The sequence below is a fragment of the Aquila chrysaetos genome, chromosome 2 (genome assembly GCF_900496995.4).
Source record: "Aquila chrysaetos chrysaetos chromosome 2, bAquChr1.4, whole genome shotgun sequence".
NCBI lineage: Eukaryota > Metazoa > Chordata > Aves > Accipitriformes > Accipitridae > Aquila > Aquila chrysaetos.
In genome coordinates, this window is record NC_044005.1 from 20,199,146 (window position 1) to 20,224,161 (window position 25,016).

A 25,016-nucleotide genomic window follows, 5' to 3' on the forward strand; every position below is an offset into this window, starting at 1 on the left:
ACAGGAAAGTTGAAGCACAGAGCAGATGAAATGGCTTGGCTGGTGTTACACGTGGAACAAATAGAAACACCAGTAACTGAACACAGGCCTCCAGTTCTAGACTAGACCATCTGTCTACCAGCCATATTTCTTCTTTATGATTCTGTCTATGATTGGTTATTAAATTCATATATCAATTTTTAAGTGGAATGACACATTCCACTGTTTATGCAGTGCCTTTCCAATTGTATATGATTTCCTTTGAGAAACAGAAGTGTAACTTATTTACAGAGCAACTACAAGCCTTCATTGGAAAGAATATTGTATCTATATCTAAATAGTAAAATAGACATTACTTACTACTCTGCTTTCATTTGTTTTTCTGTTTTGCTTATAGAGCTGTTGACAGTTTGTTTGCAGTATTTCAGCATAAGATAAACAGTTGCATCTGATCACAGAGATTTCTTGTCATAGAGAAAACCAAATTGTAATAAATAAAGATAACTATAAGTAGATTTCCATGTAAATTAATAATATCATGTGGTAGAAGATTTACTAAATTTTCTAAAACATTCACCATTGCAGGTTGGCTGTCTTCTTTTTCACATGATCTTTTTACATAATCTACACTGCTAAATAATGGCATCTCATTACTTTCCTTGGGACTTACGGGTATAGGGGATCCAGTTTACCTAACTGCTTTTACGTATTTAATTTGAATTGTTTTTCACCTAGCCTTGTCAGGTGTGGAAGTAGGAGAAAAAGCACGCTTACTTTCAGAAAGAGCATTTAGGGTGGGGAAAAATATGTTTCTTTTCACAAAGACCCTAGAGATCCTCTATGGACGTTTTACTTTTTGTTCCATACAAGCTTCCATGCTGATCAGAGCTTTGGGCACTTTCAGGATTAAGACTATGTCTACGTCTGAAAAAACAGAAAAGTACATGCATAAAATAAAAAGTAAACTGCAAACATGAGACTTGAATAGTGGGATGGCATCTGATTAAATCCTATTTTTTTGATACATTTATTAACTAAAATGGGGTGAATAACAAAGTTACTAATTAGTAAAGAATGTCAGATTATTTATGTTGGTTGAGACTGTGTGAGTTTATCAAGATATCTAATGGAACCTTCAATGCAAAGTAAATTGGTAGCCCAATAGGAGATGTACAACATTACCTAAAGAATTAAGGTTATATATAGCCAAAGGAATGGTTTGCAATAGTCATGTGCATTTTCAGTTCTAAATTAACTCAGCAACTACGCTAAGAAATTACCTGCATATTGTCATAGCCTTGTCAATAAATATCTCCGCTTGTATTCAGCAATATCAAAAACATATGGCCATAGTGTTGGGAAGTGAAAGGAACAAGAAAAAAAGCAATATTGCAATATTTGTAACACACTGGTGTAAATTGCTGTTATTCCTTTCCTTTGGTTGCTCCACATGATTCAGTGGAAACGGATAGTCTCATCTCTCATATTCTTTCAAGGATCATTTACAGGGGATGATTGACCCCACCTATCTTAGATGCCTGTGGTAGGATGGGATGCCTTCCTCTCAGGAAGTGCCTCTCCCTCCCTCCAGTGGCTAGATGAAACCAAGATAACTAGTTTCGACTTGACAGAACTTTTTGATGACAAATTAGACCCCATTAATTCTACCTCCTGACTCAGAAGGGCTTTGTTTTTAATGGAAAAAAATCCAGAAATGGGCAAAAAGTACTATAGACAAGGGCAAACTTGCATGTGAGAAGAAATTGGAAAGACTGGGTTCAGTTAGCTTGGATAAGAGATGAATAAGAACATGCATGAATGAAAGAAACAAAAAAAGAGGATGTTAAAGAAGACAAGGAACTCCGAACTAGTACTTATCTTCTAGTGTAATAAAAGTACAAAAAAAGTACCATTTGAAAAAAATGCAAATGAGGCTTGCATGAACACAGAACACGTTATATCAATCCTAATATTCAATAGCATTCAGAAAGGGTTAAGCCTTTTACTTCTATGAGGAGTAAAAGTACAGAAAGTTATATTAATTAGATTTTTATTTAGGTGAGAAAATATGAATGCTTAGAGTATAAGGCAGCCACATATCAATCAGCACTGGGAAGAACATTCCTCTGTGAATGCCTGTTTCAATACATAGGACTATTGGCAAGTACTAGTATTTTTTCATGAAGTTTCTCCTATTGATAACTGTCAAAGGCTGGGTACAAGACAAAACCAATGATTTGATCCAGAATGGCAATTTTTGTGTTTATATTCTTTATTTCTAATGTGAAAACATAAGGTTAAAAGGAAAGCTAGTTCATTTCAGATGCTATGCAAATGAATTAGGTTTTGCATTAAATCTTCTTACGGTGTTAGAGGGTGCAGTTGTACCAGAACATTTATCCATAAAATGTGAAGTAGCTTTCTATAGATTGCTGTAGGAATGTATAAATTTTGAAAAACGTGAAGTGCCAGTGAAAAATTATGCTCTCTGAGTCTAATCAGATTCTTGTTTTGAAAACATCATCTTGTTGTTTTTACTCTTTCCCACTACCTTTCTTATCTGTTGCAGTCATATCTCAATAGCAGAGAGAAAACTATAGAACTGATTCCTGGAAGAAAAAGAAATTTTACCAGTGGGTGGAAGAATTTAAGTGTAAATTCTCTGATTTTCTCACTTCTTTAGGGCTTTTCTTTAAATTAGTCTGTGGACGTCCCCACAACAGCAAACAACATAGCTTTTAATGAAACTCAGTATGGAATATTGTATTCGTGATGTAGCATACACCTGGTTCACAGACCTCTGCTTTCCACAGTAGTGGGGATTGGCTGAAACAGAAAGCTCTAGCTTCATGGACTGGTAAATAGCCTTCTTTTTCTTTAGGAATTTTGAATATAAATGTGTTGCTTCTCTTTCTGAGACATAGCATATGCTCGTATTGTGCATCTTGAAATAACTTTAATATGATATTGGTAAAACCAGGTTATTCTTCTTTAGTACATCTATAAAGTTTTTTTTAAATGTAAATAAAGACAGTTTAATGAAAATATGGTTTGGCCAGTGTAGAATAATGAATTCTATAAAACATATTTATTTAGTAAGTTTAGTAAATAACTAGGATTTCTTCTGAATTTATGATTTCTGTAAATCTGAGAAGAAATTTATTTACCTCTACTGTTTTCTTCTTAAAACTGCTTTTAGTATGTAGTTGTATTTTTATGCTTTGATGCATATCTTTACTTCTTGTTGAATACAATACTGTTGTATAGGAGCACACCTAATGAAGCGTGCAGGTTTAATGATAGTTTAGTTCAGTGTTTAAAGTATAGAGTAACATATCTTTTACTGAAATAGTCTAGATAGCTGGCCTGGTTTTCTTTAAATAAATACTGAAAGTTCCCTTTTATAAAGAAAAAGTATAACTTCAGCAACTGCACATTTAAAGATTATCTTTGTATGATCCCATCTGTTTTTATCAAGGCAGCTTTTGAGGCAGTTTATGTTATCCAGTTCTATGCTACCCTTACGTGGTGCTTTATACTGAAACAGATGGTGAATCCAGTTGCTAAACAGGGAGAAAAATGAGAAGAATTAATAAGAAGTCATAAATACCTGAAAACCTCGAAGTGAAACAAGTCTGATGCACAGCTCATGCTATTTTTACCTCTTAGACAATGTTATTTGCCCAATAATATTTAGTAAATAGAAAAAATGAAGCACAAAAGTGATTTCAGATTCATTGTAACTAACACTTTTTTCAAGTTCATTTGTTTTTAAAATTGTTTCCTAAAATAATTTCCTAAAATGTCTCTTAATATCTAGAAAAATTTATTTGCTGTTTTCTCAAATTGACATGGAGGTGCATAGGAAAAATGTGGGAGAAAACAGAACACTAAAATATCAATTCTTTGAATACAAGTATTTATTTTAAGGTGTCCATCATGTGACATACTCTTACTAGAATGCAGATAGCATCAGTGAAATGTTTAAATTCCTGATACCATTTTCAGAATTTAGTATTACCTCCTGATTGATGTTCCTTCAGATTTATGCCTCAAAACAAATAATATAGTCTGGCCTATTGGTACTGGAAAAAAATTTATGATTTACAGAGTAGAATACAAATACTTTTAGAAACCTGCATTTTTGCATCAGTTCACATTTCACAATCATAAATGCAAACTCATTAACCCATCATTGCAATAAAGGCACCTCTGAGGAGAAATGTGGCAGAAATGTATGGTAATGCAAGAATCAAGTTGGAATCAATACGTAAGGCTTACTGTATGCAATTACAGAGAGTTGTTTAGGTAGGCAGAATGTAATAATAAAAGGTATAAGGTTGACTGCGTGCTTCAGTAATTCTTACTTACCTCATGAAGGATTTATCTTTCATGTAATGCTAGTCACAGAAACCATAGTGCCTATATATCTTAAAGTACACAGAAGACTGAGAAGTCTGTTCTGGTTAATTAGTAGTATCAATAGATGATCACAAGGAGACTTTCTGATGCAAATAAAATTAATTGAGAGATAATAACTTTTCACTAAGCATAGAAATATTTTAGCAAACATTCTTATTAAAAGCCAAGTACATACAAATTACAAAATCTCATATGACTGCCAATGCTTTAAAAAGAGGTCTTGTTGACATTTTAGTTTTTCCAGTAGTGCATGTAACAAAATGTTCACATTCTTCCTTTTTCTATAAAATATTATGGAAAAGTTGTGTATCTGAAGTTGACCTCAGAAACTGAAACTTTAAATAATATTACAGTCCATGCATAGTTTAAGGAATCAGTTATGTAAATCTGAAGGAAGAAGATGCAGTGTGATAGGTCTACTAAGTAAAGTATTAATACAAACCTATCATGACTGTATCTCTCTGCTTCAGTAAGTCAAGAGGTATGTACTAATTCCAACTGCTGTTAACAACACATGGCAATATTACGAACCAGAGCTCTATGTTGTATACTGTTCCCTTTGTGTAGCACAATAACTGATATTAGTTCCTATTTTCCATTGGTTTTGTTTTATTTTGTTCAAGGAAATTGTGTTGTGGTTTGAAAAGGATAACCTATGTTGAATGCTGTCCTCCCTAGACCACACAGAATATTACAAAAAGAAATTAAATTAGTCATAAATATTTGGTAACCTGTATACAAAACAGATCTTACAAATCAAGTTTAATCAAATGTTGCTGTGCTAGTTGCTTTAGTGGTATTTTTTACTAGTTTTCTTCTTGAAACTAGTCTTTTAGACCACATGCAAGTTTGATTTAGATCTCAACTACGCAAGGTAGTTCCATGTTTACTCAGCCACCAAGGGGCATCTGGTTAAAACATTTTAAAACATTTGACAGTCATAGACAAGCTTCTCTGAAGTATTTCAAAATTGCAATTGAAAATGTAAAAGCCGACTCAGCAAAAATTACCTGGTAGGAAGGTTGTACAATCATTTTCATGCTCTTTTAAAGACACAGCATAGACGGGGAGCTCTCGGTAGGAAGCTGGTTTGGAAGTGGTGTTCTGCTGCCCACCCTGCGGGAAGGTGGTGTCGGGGTTCCATGGGGACAACGATGTTCCTGCAGACCTCAGGACACCCCAGGCATGCCTTCTTCCAGGGATCCACCACAGTCTCTTAGCAGCAAAGAACGCCAGCAAGCTGGCAAATAGGTTGGTTGTACTTAGTCAAACGTCCTCAGGGGGTCCATGGAACTCCCTCTTGAGCAGCCGCACTGCCTTCTTCTCCCGAGCCCACCTCGAAGCTGCGTGGGTATTGGTGTGTCATCTGTCTGCACCTTCAGTCTGGGAATCACGACTAGGACTTCGTTTGAATATAGCACTGAGTGTACAGGCAGAACCATGCTGTCTCTCACCCCATCCAGTCCCATGTGCGTATATATCCTCAGCAGCCAGGACTGGCTTATATGTATTAATCTCTGCTAGGTTAGTTCTGAAGTTACAAATCCTCACCGCAGCTGATGATAGGAACTCGTCACTGTCGAAGACTGCATCAGCACACTCATCTATGACAACATCTGTTAAAGTGGTCAGTTTTCCTGTATTGCTTCTCTTGTAGAACTTTCCGTTACTGTGAAAATTCTGTTACTGGAAACATAATTTTCCTCACCATTATACTTCTTTTCTAGCTGGATCATAACATACTAGAATACTGTTGAGCACAAAGTGGAAAGCTCTTCAGAATAGCTGTTCTTAAGGGATTAAATGATTACCATCTCTGTCCCATTACTTTCGTCTTATAATCAACTTCAAGATGGTACTAGATAGCTCAGTTGAAGTGATTATATATTTGAAATAAAAATTATTTGATCTCTTTTTTGGTATCACAGTGTTTAAGACAGACGGATTTCTTTCCATTAATGTTAATATACTTACGGTTCCTTGTAACTGTCCCCTTACTTGAAGACTTGAGTGACATTTAGAGTGTAAATCTCTCTAACAGGAACTGATAAGCTGGAGGTAAGATTTCAAACTCTCTTATTTACATTGATGCTAATAAATACAATTAAGAAATTAAGAAATGTTTCTGTGCCTGAATTAGGTGTAGAAAATGGGAACTTGATGCCTCAGAGAAGACTTAATGGGAGGCAGGTCCTTTCACTTGAATAATCATCAGTTTTCAAAAGCTTTTATTGCATAATGATTATATAATTCATAGTATTCCTAAAGTGAATTGATTACAGAACAGTTTTTGTTGATAAAACCAATATTTTTGTTAATATTAAATGGCATCCATTTTGATAATTTGTACAGAGTTACTAAGATTAGTATATCCCAGAAGAAATTTTAATTTATATTTATCCTTTGCTGAATAGAGTGTTTCTGGATTTCCAGTCCTTTTTTTAATTTAATCTTTGCACATGAGATGTGGCATGAGAAATTCAGATTTTTATATCACCTTAAATATATTACTGTCTAATAAAATTTAAATAGAATTACTAAAAGTGCCTAACACACACATTACTTTCCGGGTCTGTTAGGCATTTACAGTTCTGTCTCACTGAAAATAAATTACACTTTGAGCCTCAAACTTTTTAAGTGGTTTAGAAATTTTTACGTTGCCTCTTAATATTTTGCTTTTTTCCTAAAGGTTTCTAAAACATGTTTCTCTGATGTATTTTTTTTTAACAATTAGATTAATCATCACTGACATGGAATATCCTGGTTCATGTAAGACATACAGTGCCACTACCTTTGGAAGAAACAGCGAATGCTCTTCTACTCAGATATTTATACATACTTTATTATCTTTATAGCTGAGTCATATCCAGAACAAATAGGGGTAACACTTAAGTGCGATTCTATTTTCCTTCATTGTCTTCTATTACAGCAAACAAAAACTTGTTAGATTTTTGTGATTTTGTTTCAAACTGCTGTATTATTATTACAAAAGGACTAGTTACCAAGATTAAGATCCAAAAAGTACATCTTGTGCTTAATAGCAAGTGATGATGCTTTAAATGTTACGAGCATTTGTTCAACTGCTTTAGACTATTCTCTGTCAAAGCTCTACCTACAGCACAAAATAAGCTTTGTCCTTAATGGGACAGAACTGCAGGTTCCCAGTTGATCCTTTAGGTATTCTGTTCCTAGACTATTGGACACCTTAAAGATAATGACAAAGACATAAAAATTGGCTCAGTATTTTATAGGAGCTACTGTAGAAGATGAAAGCAGATTTGATGTGCTTATAGTACCCTGGGTTGCAGCGGAAATGTGCTGCTGTGTTCTGTACTATTTTGAGTTTCCTAAGGGCTAATGGCTTTGTGCCCAGGATATTGCATTGCTGTAGTCCAGCTGAAAGGTGACAAAAGCATGTATTACAGAGGCCAAATCATCAACGGTGAGGACAGGATGAATTCTTGTACCTGTTTTAGAGTTATTGTCAGAAAGAGAAGTCCAGGATCAGTTCTAAATTATAGACTAACTTGCCTAAATGGGGTTGTGTAACATCAGCCAGTAGGTACTTCACTGTGCCACAAGCTCCTTAAAGCATTTCTTCCTGCCACCAAGTGTAACTTATCTTTTTCTCAGTTTCTGCTTCTATCTTCTGCTTTTTATCCATGAGCTCAAGTACTGAGGCAGTTTGGTGACATTGTGTTACTGTGAGCAATACAATATGATAAAAGGGTGGAATTTTGTAATGCCTACATAGTGTTTTCACTGGAGTTCACGACACCTTTCCAGTTCTTTCAGTCTCTGTGTCTGTATTTTAAATAAGGTTGAAGAAAAAGGGAACTGTGAGCTACATTTTTCTACTGCTCCTCTCTGGTTTTGGCTCTCTTGAAATAAACTGTTTCAAAAGTCAGCCTCTTTTACGTACAGTTCATAGTTCATTAGCTATGGCAAATGCTGCAGAGAGGTAAAAAAAAAGGGAGCAGGGATGACTACGGTGCTCATAGTGTGGATTGTCTGAGTGTGACTGTAATGCTCTTTCTACCTATGTCCTGCAACAAATTCAGATCATCACAGGTGATTGGTAGCAGCCAGTTGGAAGCGTAGGCAACAAGAATATAGTAATCAAGATCTAGCGAGAATATCTTTTGAATGTGACATTGGATTCAGATGGGTGCATGTAGTGCTACCACATCAAGGTGCCATCTTAACTTGTGAAGTTCAAAGCATAAACGTTGCTGCAGCACGGCAGCTGCACACAGATGAGCAGATGTGCACTTGAAAGCATGAGAAACAAGCAGGCTGTTCATGAAAGATAAACATTTAAGAGTGTGAGAAAATTGCATCATTCATCAAGGAGGACGTTTGCCACTTCTTTCAAAGTTTGCATCATGGGTTTGCAGCTTTGGACAAATAGGAGAGCTCAACTCACCACCTCTCAGCCTATTCATGTGCCCATGACCTTCAATACTCAACTGTAATCTTTGTAGAAAGATAGCAGCTGATGTCACAGAGTATCTACTTTGTCCATGCTAGAACATTGTTTCAAGAATGACTTAGGGGAATGAATATTGCAACACTAACATTATTCTTTGCCAATGTATGCATTTTATTTGAAACTTTTCAGATCTGATCCTACCTAGCTTGCAAGATCTGAGAGTGCGGCTTTAAATAGTAAGAAAAACCGTGAAATATATGTATGTGTTTTTTTCCTGCAGTCTGCAAGTTAGCTAGAGAATAGTATTCTTCTTTTACAGTATTAGAATAAAAAATGTTAGGATATGAAGGAGGCAAAAATTGGACACCACCTAGTTACATTGAATTCAGTTCTTGATGATGTTTAACTACTTACACTTCTCCAGGCAACACGGAGAAAGTGCAGGTGACCATCTGCTCAAACCGGAGCTTTAGGTGGGTACGTGCCCTCCTCCACTTCTACCAAACCTGGGTGAGCAAGGCCAAACAACTGTCACACGGGATCCTTGGCTAAGCAAAGTGATGTCTAATGAGCTACCGCAAAGATTCAGCAGCTCTGGAAAGCAGGGTGACCATTTGCCACCTGGAGTCTAAGGAAGTTTTAACTTAAGTTCCAATTTAGACAGCACTTGGTTGGACTAGTATGCATCTACTTTGATTTGGTTTTTTTCATGTCTTCTTTTTTAGGTATAAGCTCATTTTTTCTGGGTTTTGTCTTCTGTATTTTATAGTTCCTTGTTAAATGAGACCTCAAGCCTGATTGGGGCTTTTAGGCAACAGCAGAAGACCAATATTAATGATTAGAATAGTTAAATATGTAGCCATGAAGTAAGGCATTTCATGTTTTTAAATAAAACTATTCAGAGGAAATAAAAGGATGGAATTATTAAATACATTAGATATATCTAAACCCTTGATTTTTAAACTCCCTTTTTCCCTCATCTGATGAGTTAGTACTATGGAGAAAATAGTCAATCTCTGAGTCAGCCTCAGTGCTTTTACCGAGCAATTAAAGACAGAATTAGTAGCTCTAAAGTTAGGTGTCTACTCCTCAGCAAGGATGATGGTTTTAATGCAGTTACACTTAGTAAAATGGGAGGAGATGAGGGATTATCTGAACTTTTTATGTAAGCATAGTGATTAAGATTTTTTTAAAGATACTAGCTTGACTATTTGTACATTACAGGCTATATAATTTGACTGTTTTTTTCCTAAACATTTTTGGTTTATTCTTCATTTTGTCTCTTCTTAGCCTTTGTCACTGGTTCTGGTTCACTAGCCCTTTGATATTGAGTATCTTCTCTACGGAGGTACACTATGGTCATGTCAACAGCGTCTGATGGAAACAGAGGAACTGAATTCCTTGGGCAATTTCTGTTTCCAAATGATTTTTTGGCAGGCTAAGTTTCTGCATCATCTAATGTTTTAAGTATTCTTTTCAAAAAACAGACACCAGGGTTGAATGCAGTATTCCAGTATTGGTGTTATCCATGGCATTTTGCATCTGCAGCATAAATAGCACTTCTCCCTTATTTGTGTAACTAAAACTGGGTCCACTCTTTATGTCTTGACTGCTCCTTAAAAGCTCATGCTGGGTTGCTTTTCCACTAAGATTCCAGAGCTCTTTATGATCATCTTTCTATGATAAACCTCCCATTGAGGATATAATCTGCATTTCTCTTTTCTAGGCTTCTAGTTCTGACTCTGCAAAAAGTGATTTTGTTTGAACAGGCAAGCTTACTGCACAATTCAGACTGTTGTATCCAACTACTATGTCTTCCATGTTGCATACTGTTGCATCATTCTCTGAATCATCCATAAATTATATAATATTTATAATTATAATATTATATAAGATTGTATAATTATATAATGATTACATTCTGTATTACACATTAAATATTCTCTATTAAGTATTATATTATATATTATGTTGTACATATAATTATATTATTATATATTATAATAATACATATAATATATTATATATTCTACTTAATTCTAAGTCAGGGATGAAAATATTTATTAATGGTGTTGTTCCTACAACTGCTCATTAAATAAATCTGACAGAAACACACACATTTGGTAGTGATTCCAAATGGCAGTTGTTTCCTGAGCTCTGCAAGGCATTTCTTAATTCACTTATAAAACCTGGAGATCATTGTAGATTTCAGTAGATCTTTTCTAAGAGGCAGAAGCTTAAGAACAAGCAGTAAAAAATATTGACATAAGCAAGGGTCATTTATATTCAAAGGGTAAATTATTTTTCCTGAGTGAAAGAGAGTGAGAAGCTGTCAGGAGACAAGCTACAGTGGGCAGCTGCCACCAAAAAATTCAAGATAAGCTACGAAACACACTCAGAACAGTAGAGGCTCAGAGGTTCTTCCATGGTGCTCTCCTGGTCAGCAGAAAAAGAAGGCAGAAGTGACCAAGAGAAGAGGGTCTGGGGTAGTTTGCTTGTGGAGAAGCGTTCAGAGAAATAAACTGAAGAGTTACTCCACCCAGCTACCACTACTAGACCCACAGGATCAACCATGGCATGAATGATAAAGACTTCAGAAAAAAGAACCAGTTAAGAAAGAAGGGACAAAATTTGGCAGGACTAGGGTGTCTAAGACTATTTCCATTGTTCAGAGAGAAGAAAATCAGGGAAAGCATGCATCAATGGATAAGGAACATTGCAGGTAGAAAATTGGGCATCAAGAAGAAAGTATGTTACAGTTATTGAGAGCAGTAGTAAGGCAGTGCACTCAGAAAAAAAGGACAGTATTTATCCCAGAGAAGAAATAACTGAAGGCAGTATATTGTTGGTGCAGTTCTCCCCTCAGTAGTAATTCATTCATTCTCTACTTTTAAAAATCATTTCAAAAACCTGAGCAGCATTGAAGGCAAAGTGAAGTGCATTTCTACCTTAGTATAATTCTATGACAATTTAAATACTTCCTTAAGCTCTCCTACCTAACTGAAACTTCTGACTGCTGGTACTCCAACATCATGTCCTGTTTCAGGAAGCAAAACCAGGCATATCTTCATAATTCTTCCATGTTTACTAAAGATCAGAATGGCTTTTCTCAACACTTAGGTTTTTAAAGAAGTGAAATTAATATACGCATTAGTAACAAAACAGCTGCGGAGCTCTGCAGGAATCCCATCAACAAGGAAGCAAGCAGGATGAGTAGAAAGAACCAGCTGGTTAATCAGAAGAGAAGGCAGCTTGTTGAAGAAGCTGTCATCTTTGAATCTTCAATTGGTGGGTCATTTTGTCCTCGGCAGGGACTCCTTGCATGAAGTGTAATTTTTACTTTCACTGCTCAATCAATATGACAGCTTTGGTTCTAAATGCAGTGAAAGTCTGGGCTCTGATTTAAATTGTTCCCTGATGGTTTATTTAAAAATATCAAATAAATGTAAATAGCAATAAAATTTGGACGTAAAAGATATAATAAATTTTAAATTCTGTATGCGAAAACTTTATTCTTAAACTGTTGAGATTATATCCATGTGATCAATTTCTGCAGTTTCTAGCAATTGTTTTCAGGTTATTTGGTGGTGGTAGTTTTTTTCTGAATAATCATCAAGTAGTGAGTTTTTACTCAGAGCAATTCAAATTGTGAAATACAAGTTTTCAGGTATTGTAGACCCACAGGTCTGTATGGTCATTGTATAGTTTAATGCATATTCAAGTGATATTTCTGCTTACTCTCTGGAATTATATTGTAATCATACAGAATATTTTTATGAATGAGTTTGTTTCACAGGCTGGTACTTTGGAATGTCTCAGAAAGTGTTCTGTTCTTTTCGTTGCTGTTTCCACAAGCAGTTTGCATAGGAGAAAAAAAAGGGGGGCTTTTTCCAGTTAATATGACTTATTTTTCTAGCTCATGATAATTGCCTATTGGAGCCAATATTAATTTATAAAACTGTGACCATATAGTAGGAAAACATGTTTAAGAGACATGTATTTGTAAATTGTCTTATTTTTAGGTTTTTTAAAATTATTATTTGTATTGTAATTCCCAAAGAAAGAAGTCAGGATTGAAGTTCTCAGTCAGATAGCAAAGACATAAAAGAAAATTCTGAGCCCCATGTTCTTAACATTTAATCTGAGATAAAAGGCAGTAAAGCAGTCATCTCCGACTCATGGCAGGCAGGCAACATGTTACCCTACAGATCTTTTGACATTGTTCTAGTCACAAGGAATAAGTTAAAATGAGGGCCAACAGGAGGAGAGCCAAGTATCATTTACCCATATTGCTTTGAAGCTCAGTGCATCAAGGAGGGTTGGGAGAACATTGTAACAAGTGGCTCTAGAGAAAATTAACGTGGAAGACAAGGATATCAGTAATAAGGTTAAATAGAATTTGCATACAGTAGACAAACAAAATTTGGAAAATTTTATCACCGGGGCACGTACAACTGATGATAAAGTTTTAATGGGAAAGATGGTTCCCTTGGAAATTGAATCCAGATTTTCTGACTGAAGCAGAGGAAAGATAGTGTCAGAAATAGTGGAGAAGCAGTAAAGGAAGATCCTTGGATCACAAGGTAAGCGGCATTTCTTCAGCACTTCTGTTTCCTTGAAAATACAAATTAGATCAAAATTTAACGTTATTTGATATTAGTGAAAAAGGCAGTGGGGTTCTTAGGTGCCTTTTCCTTATGAAATCGCCAGGGGTTTCCTGCATAGACTGGGTCCCTATGACATTCATATTAGATTTCCATAAATAATACAATGAGAAAAGTTATTTTAATAGAAAATGGGTTTGGGATTGTCACAGCCAGGTCAGAAGAGTGAAAGTAAGGCAGATGTTGTTAGACCTGAATGGTGCTGGGAACCTAAGCATAGAAGAACTATGTCCAGAAATACTTGCAGAAAAGACTCAAGGCCTAAATCATTCATAGCGAGCAATCCTGCTGGCCTCTGGTGTCTGAGTAAGATACAGCATATGAAATGTAGAAAATATTTAATGAGACAATAAATGTATTGTGAGAGTTGCAAGGCAGTACTGCTGAATGGTTCACAGTACTTAAGAGCAGTTCAGATACAATCTAGCATGGTAATTCAGGAAACTGCACTCCTTAGCACTTCTCTGAAATAATCTAAAGAAAATGCACAACTTCTCTTTACTCACAATATACACCTAAATATTGAGATAGCAGGGAACTTGACATACATAGGTTTTGGAGACTCATGATAGAAATGTGTATGAATGCTTAATCTCATTTGTATGGCTACAATAAATAGGGAAAAACCACTGCTATTCTTGGTATGTCCTAAAACCAGGGAAATGTAAATTGCAGAGAAATTGTGATTTGAAGACCCAGCCCTGTGTGCCTGGCATGCTTTTGGCTCTAACTCAGGAGGACTAGTATATAATATTGCTAAGTCTTTCATTGTGGAAGAAAAAATACGGACAATTAAGAAAATCACTCTAGTTCATGGACTATTGCAGAAATAAGTTACTTATACATACAGTATATCTTATTATGTCTTCATCTGCTCTGAGAAAATGGTTGTTATATAGCAATGCATAAAAAGCCATTTATTATGCCTCCACATGTAGGCTTTTGATAAATTGCAGCTGTGTATGGAAAGTAGGGGCCTCTGTAACTTGTTGTTTCTCATAATACCTCAGTTAACTGGAAACTAAAAGTGTTTGGAAACAAGTATTTAAAATTCCTCAAATTTCTAACTTTATGTTTATTTGTAAACAGAAAGTAGTCTTTTTATATTCAGTTATGTTAACTGTTAATGCTATTTTACCCAAACTTAAATGTATTATTAATGCTTTTAAGTCATACATTAGACAATAAATTATTTGGAAAGTCAAGTAACCATTCCTACTACTTTTAAAGAAATACTGTTCTTTTTTTTTTTTTTAGCAGTAACCAAAGTGAACCCCTATTCATGTAGAATGCTTTGAGAAGGAACTTGAAGTTTTCATTCTCAATGGTATATCCCATATGTTACATTTCTCTTCCTGTATTTCATTTATGTGATATATCTGGTGTTTTCTCCTCACTGATCTCTATGAAAACTTCTGCCTGCATAAAATATATTAAATGAAAACTTCCTTCCCAAGGGTTAACTTCAGTTCTTTCAAAGTCAAAGTGAAGACCATCCATCCTCAGTAGTATAATTAATGATCTCTAAGGATGTTTACATAGTGGAGAAATCTAAGCTAGTTTTAAGCCACCTTCTTCACTTGCATATGTCTGATGTATGGCCATGACATCAGAGATCTGAGCAGAGTTTAATTTATCCTGGCTCTTATTCGACTTTGGGGCTTGTCCTACTGAGCTAACCAGTTGAAAGCCAACTCAATGGCAGTCTCTGCTGGCTCTGCAGTGCATTCACTACTCTTTTTTTTAAATAATAGAAATGATTGCTTAATTCTGTGATTTACCACTTAGGACAGATACTCAATTATCTAGAGAAATACAGGGTAAAATTAAAATCTTTGATCTATACTTTTGCATGTTCTGAACAGATATGATAGATTAATGAAAAAAATTATGTATAAATCACATAGATACAGTATATTTCAAATTGTGTGCCTACACATAAAAGGTAGTGCTTATGTGACAGTCTTTCTGTACAAAAAGAAGAAACATTCTGGCCAAATTCTGTATTTGTGTTTTTATCTCAGGAACTACAAGATCTGACCATATGTAAATTGTTGTGGGTTTAGTTGGGAAAAAGCTTAAGAAACTGATTAGTATATACAGCTATTTTTAAAATAAAAAGCTAGGCTGTATTTTCATGTGGATACTTTTCTGATAAGTATTCATTTCAGTGAATTAATAAAAACTTCAAGAGGCAACTCATATTAAACATTAGTCTTTTAGGTTATTCATTTACTCTACTCAGATTTACAGTTAAAATATTCCTGTCAGAAGGAAAGTACCATTTATCTAATCCAGTTTCCTATGAAAATACACTTAGGTGATTTGGGGAGTCTTCAATTACCTAATTGTATAAGAGAATAATTTATATCTCACAGTGAGTAACTTGTGATGCTGATTATTACTCAATTTTCAGTGAAAGATCAGACAATCTACCCGAGGCACTACATACCTTGAAATGTCTATATATATTTTACTAAGAATGTTAAATGAATAGTGACCTGTGAAATAAAGATCAATATGATGTGACATAGTATTTTCATAGTCACAAGGAAGAATATATCATTTGCTTCAGCTAGATGAAAACGAAAATTTAACACTCCAAGGCCATTCTCACTTTCAGATTACTTTTGGCAAGGCTCCAAAAATCCATAACATTTAAATAAACGTAGTGTTTCTTCAGATTACAACAGCTAACTACTTACCAGTTTATTTGTCATTTATTTATCACCCAACATATCTTGCTAATCTCTGCTGGAAGGTTGTTCAGAAAGTGATTCTTAATTCAAAGAGTCATTTAGTGGCTTGCAGGGTGTTGAACAAACACCATGTAAAGTTGAGGGCCATTTTTCAAGAGCAGCTTCCAAACAGGCACACATATAAACATTAAAGATGTGATTTATGCCCATAACTCAGATATTTTGGGTGAAATCCTTGCCTCCTGAAAGTTAATGGCAAAACTCCCTTTAACTTCAGTTTAGCCAGATTGTCAGCACTAACTTCTAAAACACTCACAAAGTGATCTTCCGGAATTAAATTCTGAGAATACATCATAATACTAAAAAAATAGATTTTGCTATTTGATTATTATACATTCTCTCAGGTATTTAAAACTGTACATTTTCTTTGAATGAACTAATTTATTTGCAAACAGCACAGGTTATATTAATAATTCCTGTCGTTAAAATAATTCCTGTCGTTAAAATAGGCTGTTCTAAAAAAAAAAAATGCTTCAATGGTTGATCTTTAAAAACAGATCCCTTTTAGGCACCCTTTGATGCATATAGTCACTGAGAAAGGTACTTAAATTATAAGGAGTATCAAATTACTTGCAGGTTCAAAACAAATAAGAGGTGGTACTTAATCATAGAGCAGGTGCTCAAGCCATGGGCTTCACATCAGTTCAGAAACCTGTTAGACAAATCCATGTAATAAACATACATCACAAATAATTACATGCAGACATACATGTGTGGTTTAGGAAACTCCTGAACGTACAGAGAATACACCAAGGGAGGGTAAATCAAGGAAGTATCACTTCCCATATCCCTGGGTAAGTTACCTCAATAGCTCATCAACCTCATTTAACAGAAACCACCTTATTTAAGTTATAAATTTTTCTAGCTTTGGCTTCAACTTGTGCCTATCATCATGTCTTTCCTTGTAGGCTTAAAAAGATATTTACTATCCTAAACATTTTCCCTAGAGATACTTATGGTCTTGATTTGATTGGATCAGTTCTCCAATCTTTTTTTGAACAAAGTATTTTAATGTCTCATCATAAGGCATGTTTTCCAGAACTTGTATAATTACTGTAGTTATTGTATCAGTTCTTTTAAGTTTCTCAGTATCCTTTTTGAAGTGCTGGCACCAGAAAGTAGACACAGTATTTCCTTCACAATTTTCCTGACACAGTATTCTGAAATAAAATCAGTCTTGTATTTGTTTTAGATATTACCCTGCCTATACATTCAAGGATCATATTCAACCTCTCATGTAAAGCATCACAGTAGGAGATAATCTTAATTTCATTACTTTCTACAACTCCTCAGTCCTTTTCAGTCACTGTTTTCGAGGACAGCATCTCCAGTTTGTTGACTGGAGTCAATTATGACCTGCATTCATTCTTCACTGGTGAATAAGTTTGCATTTCTTTGTATTATAACATGTGGTGTTTGAAAGGATCCCTTTCACCAAGAAACTGAGTGACTGGTCCGTCTCCAGCTATCATGTTGTCCCTAAAGACTTGATTGAGGGTGATCATCACCTCAAACTTGTCCTTACATGAAAAGCAATAGAATATCATCATGTTTTAGTCTTAATCTAGAGCCAACAATGATCTGAAGGAATTAATTTAATTTAAATATTTCCATAACAACAGGGTGTCATTTCATATGTTTATAGCTATGTAAGGTTCATTATTGCACCATGAGGCTTGAACTTTGTCTGATCAAGTCTACTTCACAAGAGGTTAATAGTTCATTGATAGCAAAGTTAAGCACTAGTACAGATTGTTTATTGCTGAGAGATGAGAGGAATGTTACCAAATGATGTTAAAAGTTCCAAAGAGGTGGGAAGTTGGTAGTCTGAGGGATTCTTGAAAAAGATGAAGATTAATAATTTTTATTGAAGGAGAGAATAATAACATTTTAATCTAAATAGTACTTCTTCAGGGAAAGGGGAAGCACATATTCCAAATCAAGATCCTCTTCTATGAAGAAAAACTTAAAGATGTAGTAATTTTTTCAGAAGAAATCTTTCTTTAGTCCCATGATTTGGTAGTCATTGATGTCTTGAAAGCTGGATAATCTAGAGAAGCTGCTTGCAACTGAGGTAAGGATAGGCAGATGTAAGCAGTTTTCTGTTTTCTCTTATCAGTCTTCGTAACCTTTGTAACTGTGTTTCTGTATTTGAAGCTGTTGTAAATAAATTATTTTCTTTTACCTTTACTAGGCTTTTCTCAAGAGTGCATTCAGAATAAGTGTCAAACAGGACATCCTATCCCTTTGTGTAAGGCTTTCTTTAAAACTGAATTACTGTACTAGTTCTTCAGGGTATAGAATCTCTTTGAAATTTCCAGGGCATTCAAAGGATAATAAAATATGTCTCTGCTAAACAGCATGGATTATTTTGGAATTTTCAATTTTGTCTATGTAGAAGATGCATCCCATTTTGCATGCTGCAAGATGGTAGGGCTACTACCATTGAGCACTGATGGTAATGGCAAAGTTTGCAGCACTATAATTCTAGCAATCTTTGTGTCATCTGTAAATTTTATCAGTAATAATCATAAATTTTATTCCAAATTATGAATAAAATTATGTACTGCATCTCGGTATAAACCAGTCAAATATTTTCCAAGATGATGAGCGAATGTTGAGATCCAACAATTAATCATTTTTTTTATTATTTAATTTTAACTTTTTTATAAGTGTTGTATTTCTAGTAAGAAAGCTAGGCAGAACTAAGACAAATACTTTACAGAATACTATTTTGTCAGCCTAATTTATAACTACATCAAATAATTTTGCAAAATGTATTTGATAAAACTTAGCCCTGTGTGTTAATGGCATTAATTGAATTGCCATCTTCTATCACCTTATATCATGGAAATAAATATTAACAGCTTTTACTTTTCAGAGACTTTTTTTGACTATTGGAATATCCACTTTAGCATATACTAACATACAAATTAGCTTTTTTTTCTTATAACCACAAGGAGTAGGTCTTCTGTTAACACAATCTTTGTTTCAAAATAAGCTGCTTGCAGCATGTGGAAGGTCGTGGGGCAATTTGGGAAATTTTTAATGTAAGTTTGTGGTACCTTAAGACCTAGAAGTCTTGGGTTGCATGTTGTGTTACAGAACTTAGAGGATCTCTGCCACAGGTGATTGAATTTGGGGAATTAGGGATGAGGTGTAAGAACTAAATTTGTGCTAAAAGTGCTAAATTTGCACAAGTCATATTGTAAATAACATTTACATCCTGTTGAATGTGCATAATGACACTTGTTCTTCTTTTTTAAAAATCTTTGAGATCCTCATATGAGATGTACTACACAAAAAGCATTTTTTAGTTCATTAATTCTTTGTATAGAATTCAAGTGGTAGGAGTCTTGAGCTCTTCAAAAACAATATTGGTGTTGGATATCAACAGCTAAATATAATGTCTGTTTTACATAATGTCTTTTGGGTTTTAAATACCAAATCTCTTCTCTCTTACAGAGAAGTTGATCAGGATTCTGATCACCGCATAAGCTTCAAAGAGTTTGAATCTGCAATGAAGTATGGACAAGATGAAGTATCACCAGTGTACTTTGCCTAAAGAATATTCTCTGGTGAAAAGACAAAGTGAAAACTTCAGATCTCAAGATATTTAAAAATCAATGAAACTTCATTTGTTTCAGCCAGCATTTTAAGAACTTTGACTGTAAGTGTAGCTCTGAAGAACAGCCTTTGAAGCTTTACTGTTGACAAGTTGGGTGTATTAATTTACATGTGTATGTGTGTGTAGAATACTTAAAATATTTGAAATCTCAATTGATTCCTAATCACCCTAGTTAGGAACTGTAACTCTGTACTTTTTCTTTTTGTCTTAACAGATGAAAAAGGAGCAACTTTGATTTCCAGTTACTGTGAAATTTATTTGTTCACTTTTTGAACAGCCCTTTGTTGACAGACCACAATACCTCACATGTATAGAAACTGATTAAATTTATGGCAGATAATGCCTGTTTTTTTAAAATCAGTAGTATATTTGTCTTTCCTTTATTGTTTCACTTTTGTATATTGTTCTTTTTTATATATTACACTTTTTTTTTAATTTAACATTTATTGGTTAATTAGCTACCTGATTTATTTCTGAACAATTATCATGAACTGTGTATGTAAGGGAGTAAGCATAAATACTTATCTTTTTTTTTTTTTAAACATTTTTTTAAATGGAGGTAATAAATCTTTAAAGTGTACATCATGGACCTCAGTCTCAGAGGCTGAAAATTCTGTGTGTTCAAACCTTCAGCTGACTTTTAGGGAAGAATTTGGATATATATATACACTTTAGCAAGATCAGAGAATTTCCCAACAGCTGAGGGGAAGTATAAGGTAGAATCTGTCATTGTCTACAAAGCTATCTTCCCTTCTCTCTCTCTTATCCAGAAACTGGGAGGTGTTCTTTCCTGCTGTAACTTTATATACATCCATCCATCCAAGCTGTGCTAGAGTGAGATAGATAAATCTTTCTTATTCAATTTATTTTATCTGTGATCACTTACTTCCTACTGCCTTTGTGTGCTCATATTAATAGTAACAGATAATAGAGATTTCGTTATGGCCACTGTCTCTGATCATATGGTCCACTCTATTGCTTCTTTTCTGTTTACCTGCCAGTTGTTAAATTGCTGGGATTAGGGATTTCTTTTAAAACTGCCCAGAAGCAATCCTCTCCTCAAGTGAGCTTACAGACTGTAGCACATACTTAATACTACTGTAAATAAATAACAAATAAGAGGAAGAGAGTATCAATTCTACTCTTAAGTTAAGAGAGTCTCTAATTTCTTTCAAATTTCAGTGAGGCATTCCAGAGTACAATTTACTCTGGAATGTAGGCAAAGTATTTACAAAATGATGTCTGTGTTTTCTGTTCCCATTACACTTATGTATCTCACTAGGTACAGGCAAAGTGAAATCTGTCTTTTCTTTAATTCCAAGGCAGATAATATATAAATAATGGGAGGATGTTGGAAACAGTGAATATATTAGCAGATGTATCTGATTCTATATATAAGAACCAGATACCCATTAGGTGAAATGAGCTGTAACTCAAATAGCATGCTTTATGTGCTAATCAGTGGGAGCAAACTGGTGTTACCTTTGAAAGGTGATGGCAAGACATGCTAATAGATTGGAGGTTTTGCCATAGAAATGCCATTTCCCAAAAGATGACTGTTTTCATAAAAGAATCATCACCATGGATGTTAATTAGCAATATCATCACAGCCTCTTCTGAGATGCAGGAGATGATTGAATTATTATCTCACAGGGATAGTCACTACAGGTCTAGACACATTCATGAAAAAATGTATGATGATTTGCTGTGATATTACTTACATTGTATTTTTTGGTCAGAAGACTTCAGTTTTTAATGTGCCCAGACCCTGTACCCTTCCTAAACACTGAGTCCATGCAGTATTATTTTATTATTATATATTATTTTATTATTATTCATTATTTTACTTATTTAAAAAATAATTATTTTGTTTATAATGAGCAGTTAAAAAGTCTATGGCCTCTTGTTTATATTTCTCGTCCAGCTGTGATTTGTTGTCCAAATAGCTGACAATATATCTGCTATATGTCTTCTGTTAAATATTATAACAGACAGAAGGGTCTTTGTATACTTTTCATTTTAAGAAATATATATGTCTTGTATATATGGCAAGGAACTCTAGAGAGGAAAGTGCTCTCTATCTCTTTTATTTCCATATGTTCTCAATCCTCGTTTTCTCAAGGACTTGAAAAGTCGCTATGAACCTGAATTACTGAGAACATAAACTCCAGGAGAGGCCAATGAAATTATTTTACCATGTTGGAAATTTTTTTTAGAAAAGAACAGAATTGTATTAAAGGTTCATAAGTGTTGTCATTTCTCCTCCCATGAGGACTGACAGAAAGAAACTGCAGATGACCACAGCTGAGTGGAACTGAGTAGGCCGTGGTGACACTCTTCCTGCTGCATAGTTGAATAAAAATTAATTACTAGCTACTGCTTATCTGGGTTTTGGCTAGCAAACTGCAGAAACACTTCAGCTATCACTACAAGTTGATAAAATTAGGAATGACATTTATTAGGTGTGTTAGGTGGTGGCCTATTCTCAGTTATGGTTTGGGAAACAATAAAAGCAATAGGTACCCAGCTATTGGATGAAAGAGGCCACATGCTCTTCATTTTTTCTGTGTTTTCTATTGCTGATGTAACAGCTCAACATGAAAGGTCAACATGAAAGGATCAGCAGAGCTAAGAGCTATGATCAGCCTTAGCGCACAAGCTGCAACTCTTGACAACTCATGTCAACTCTGGAGTGACATAAAATGGAACTATACACTCATTAGCAGGTTACATTCTTATCTGCAACATTTCCAAGAATGTAAGGACATCAGTGATGTGAATTATATCAGTACAGATAAGTTTTCTTTTGTTTGATGGCTACCATCTTGGGCACAAGCCTGGGAACCGAACTGTGGCTGAACCTCCAGCACAGAATAAATGAGTTGCACTAGCTAAGGAGCCATAGCTCTTCAGCAAATAATTATTCATGTACCCTATGGAACAGCACAGAGGTGGATCTTCAGGATTTACTTACCAGAATGTTATACTATCTTTTCCAAGTTTATAAGCACATTTGCTTTCTTATTATGTAGACTTTTTGTTGTTTTCTGACACCTCAGTTACTTAACAAGCAGAATTGCCTTGTTAAAAATATCCATAAAAAGAATATTTACTTTTCTCAAGTTTTCAAATGAGGAATCATCTGTTTAAATTATTTGCAAGTGGATACTTCATACATGCAGCTTATCGCTGCCATTTTATGACAAATACATAGATTATATAACCATAAATACCATCAAAGTATATTTGTTTTGTTCCCCTGGGGCTTCTGTAATTCACTATAGCTGTTGAAATCTAGTAATCTGTAATTTCCTTTTAAAGGATTTGGATGATTTAGACTTTTTACCAAGGTCTGTAGTGACAGGACAAGGTGCAACAGTTTTAAACTGAAAGAGGGTAGATTTAGATTGGACAAGTTGCTCAGAGAGGCTGTGGATGCCCCATCCCTGGAAGTGTTCAGCACCAAGTTGGATGGGGCTCTGAGCAACCTGGTCTAGTGGAAGGTGTCCCTGCCCATGGCAGGGGGGGTTGGACTAGATGACCTTTAAAGGTCCCTTCCAACCCAAACCATTCTATGACTCTATTATTTTATCGATTGAATGAGTGGTTGTTAAACTATGGTCTTTGGGCAACATAACATTCCTGGTAGCCTGCAAGTATAGTATACTGAAATCTGGGAAAGCTTTGACTAAAAAAGAATTCAAACAATTAAGCCCAATATCAAGACTGTCCTCACTGAAATATTTTGTTTACTTTTTTTTTCCTGGTGTATCAAATAATGAGTATTTAATCCATTTGTTCAATAATCAGAAGAATCAGAAAATAAGTATGTGCAGTACATCATAGAATATGCAATATGTCCCTATAAGGTTCCCAAAATAAAACTTAGTGTAAAGATAGTACATTAGGTTTGTGGCAGTGTTACTGTGTCTTCTATCTTTAATCAGCTGGGTGGGTGGTGGCTGACAAGTCAAACCCAGTAACTAGCTGACACACAAAATGTCACAGTTCAAAGAAAAGCTTTGGCATGTCTCTCATTTACTATAACATATCAGCTTTACACTTCTCTGGCAATGAAATACAGTATCAAAATTAGGATGAATTACAGCTGCATCCCTGCTTTGATTCCTTAACCCTGTTCTTTGGGAAGGCTGCCCAAATGTAAAAAAGAGTCAGACCTGTTTGTATAACTTTTTGTGTAGAGATTGCCAATAACAATTTGAGAAAATATGTTGCACCATTGTCCATAAGAAACAGGAATAACAAGGGGTTTTTTTTATCAAAGTTATTTAAGGTTCCGTATCTGAGCCTCTTATCTGCCAGAAATAAAAAATCAGTGATGAATTTTAAAAGAGCCCAGATGTTGCTCGTGCATTAACATTTTGGCTCAAAACATAGTGTAGTTCTGAAGTGAATCCCCTGATCTTCCCCACTTTCTGTGTATTGGTTCAGTTTGCAGAGTCATTATGATATGTGCAAATCAAGATTTGTTTTGGAGGAAAGTAAACTAGAAGACCACTCTGGGCACGCATGAAACATGCTTCAATACCTAATGGAGACATGAGTCTGAATGATGACTACCATGAAGTTCTCCAAGTGCTCCAGCATATATCAAACAGTCCAGCTGACCATCAGTAAAACAGTCACAGCAGCAAGGCATCCCATTCTCCATGTCTGGTTTTTCATTTGAAAGAAAAGCCAGTGTCACGGCCATCACAGTCTCCTCTTGGATTTCTTTCCATGGCTCCAGGCCTTCATTAGTCCCTTCAATGGGATCTTTGGATGTTGCTCAAACTTAGACTGGGGGCAGAGTTTGGCAACCAGCATCGTGGTGTCAGCCAGAAACGAGCAGGAACAGAAATAAAGCTGCTTTTCAATTTGAGACCATAAGGAGACAGGGCAGTGACAAGCTACTGTCTTCTGCATGAGACAGACAAAAGGATGGCATGGAGTTTCCTAGGGTAGAGGATCCTCTGGACAAGAAAGCCACAGTTCTGTGGCATAGCTTCTATTCAGACAAGTTTGAACAAAATGTGTGGTGAGAACATTTCATCTAGTGACTCAGCACCAATGGCATCATAATACTAAACCACTGCTTTTGCACTGAAGTATTTGCTAATGTAGAGTTAGCC

The 25,016-nt window shown here is 35.1% G+C and overlaps 1 protein-coding gene across 1 annotated transcript in view; it reads left to right on the forward strand.

Moving 5' to 3' along the window:
- Positions 1-19,821, forward strand: part of EFCAB11 (EF-hand calcium binding domain 11) — a 79,993-nt gene extending 60,172 nt beyond the window's left edge. Inside the window, 1 exon segment of the mRNA XM_030036525.2 lies at positions 19,722-19,821. Within this exon segment, the coding sequence (XP_029892385.1) occupies positions 19,722-19,821 (100 nt within the window).
- The last annotated feature ends 5,195 nt before the right edge of the window (positions 19,822-25,016 follow it).